The sequence below is a fragment of the Tupaia chinensis genome, unplaced genomic scaffold (genome assembly GCF_000334495.1).
Source record: "Tupaia chinensis unplaced genomic scaffold, TupChi_1.0 Scaffold138665_1, whole genome shotgun sequence".
NCBI classification, from domain to species: domain Eukaryota; kingdom Metazoa; phylum Chordata; class Mammalia; order Scandentia; family Tupaiidae; genus Tupaia; species Tupaia belangeri.
Window position 1 is genome coordinate 1,472,219 of NW_006198557.1, and position 384 is coordinate 1,472,602.

At 62.8% G+C, this 384-nt stretch overlaps 1 protein-coding gene across 1 annotated transcript in view; it reads left to right on the forward strand.

Annotated features, from left to right (window-relative positions):
- The window catches only part of COL5A3 (collagen type V alpha 3 chain), a 47,033-nt gene extending 46,655 nt beyond the window's left edge, over positions 1-378 (forward strand). The window contains exon 65 of the mRNA XM_027765560.1: positions 38-378. Within this exon, the coding sequence (XP_027621361.1) occupies positions 38-184 (147 nt within the window). The 3' untranslated portion in view covers positions 185-378. The remainder of the gene's footprint in view (positions 1-37) is intronic.
- The last annotated feature ends 6 nt before the right edge of the window (positions 379-384 follow it).

Consider the following 384-nt stretch of genomic DNA (forward strand, 5'->3'; position numbering starts at 1 on the left):
CCTCCCGCCAACTCCCGCTGTGTCTTCTCATGGTCAGCTCCGGAAGGGCCAGGCGAAGACCCTCTTCGAATTCACCTCTTCCCGGGTGGGCTTTCTGCCCCTGTGGGATGTGGCGGCCGTGGACTTCGGCCAGACGAACCAGAAGTTTGGGTTTGAACTGGGCCCCGTCTGCTTCAGCAGCTGAGAGTCCGGGGGGTCGGGAGGGACAGTGAGGGAGCCCCCCGACGGGGCGCACTTGGTGCTGAGGCTTTGAAGCCACCCTATTTATCGTCTCTTGAGACTCTGGAGCCAGGGGATGTGACTGTCACGGTTAAGCCATATTCCTTCTCCCTTGCTGTGGACTGGAGGCTGGATGCCCGTGGCCCAGGGTCCCCGCCTCGCCCT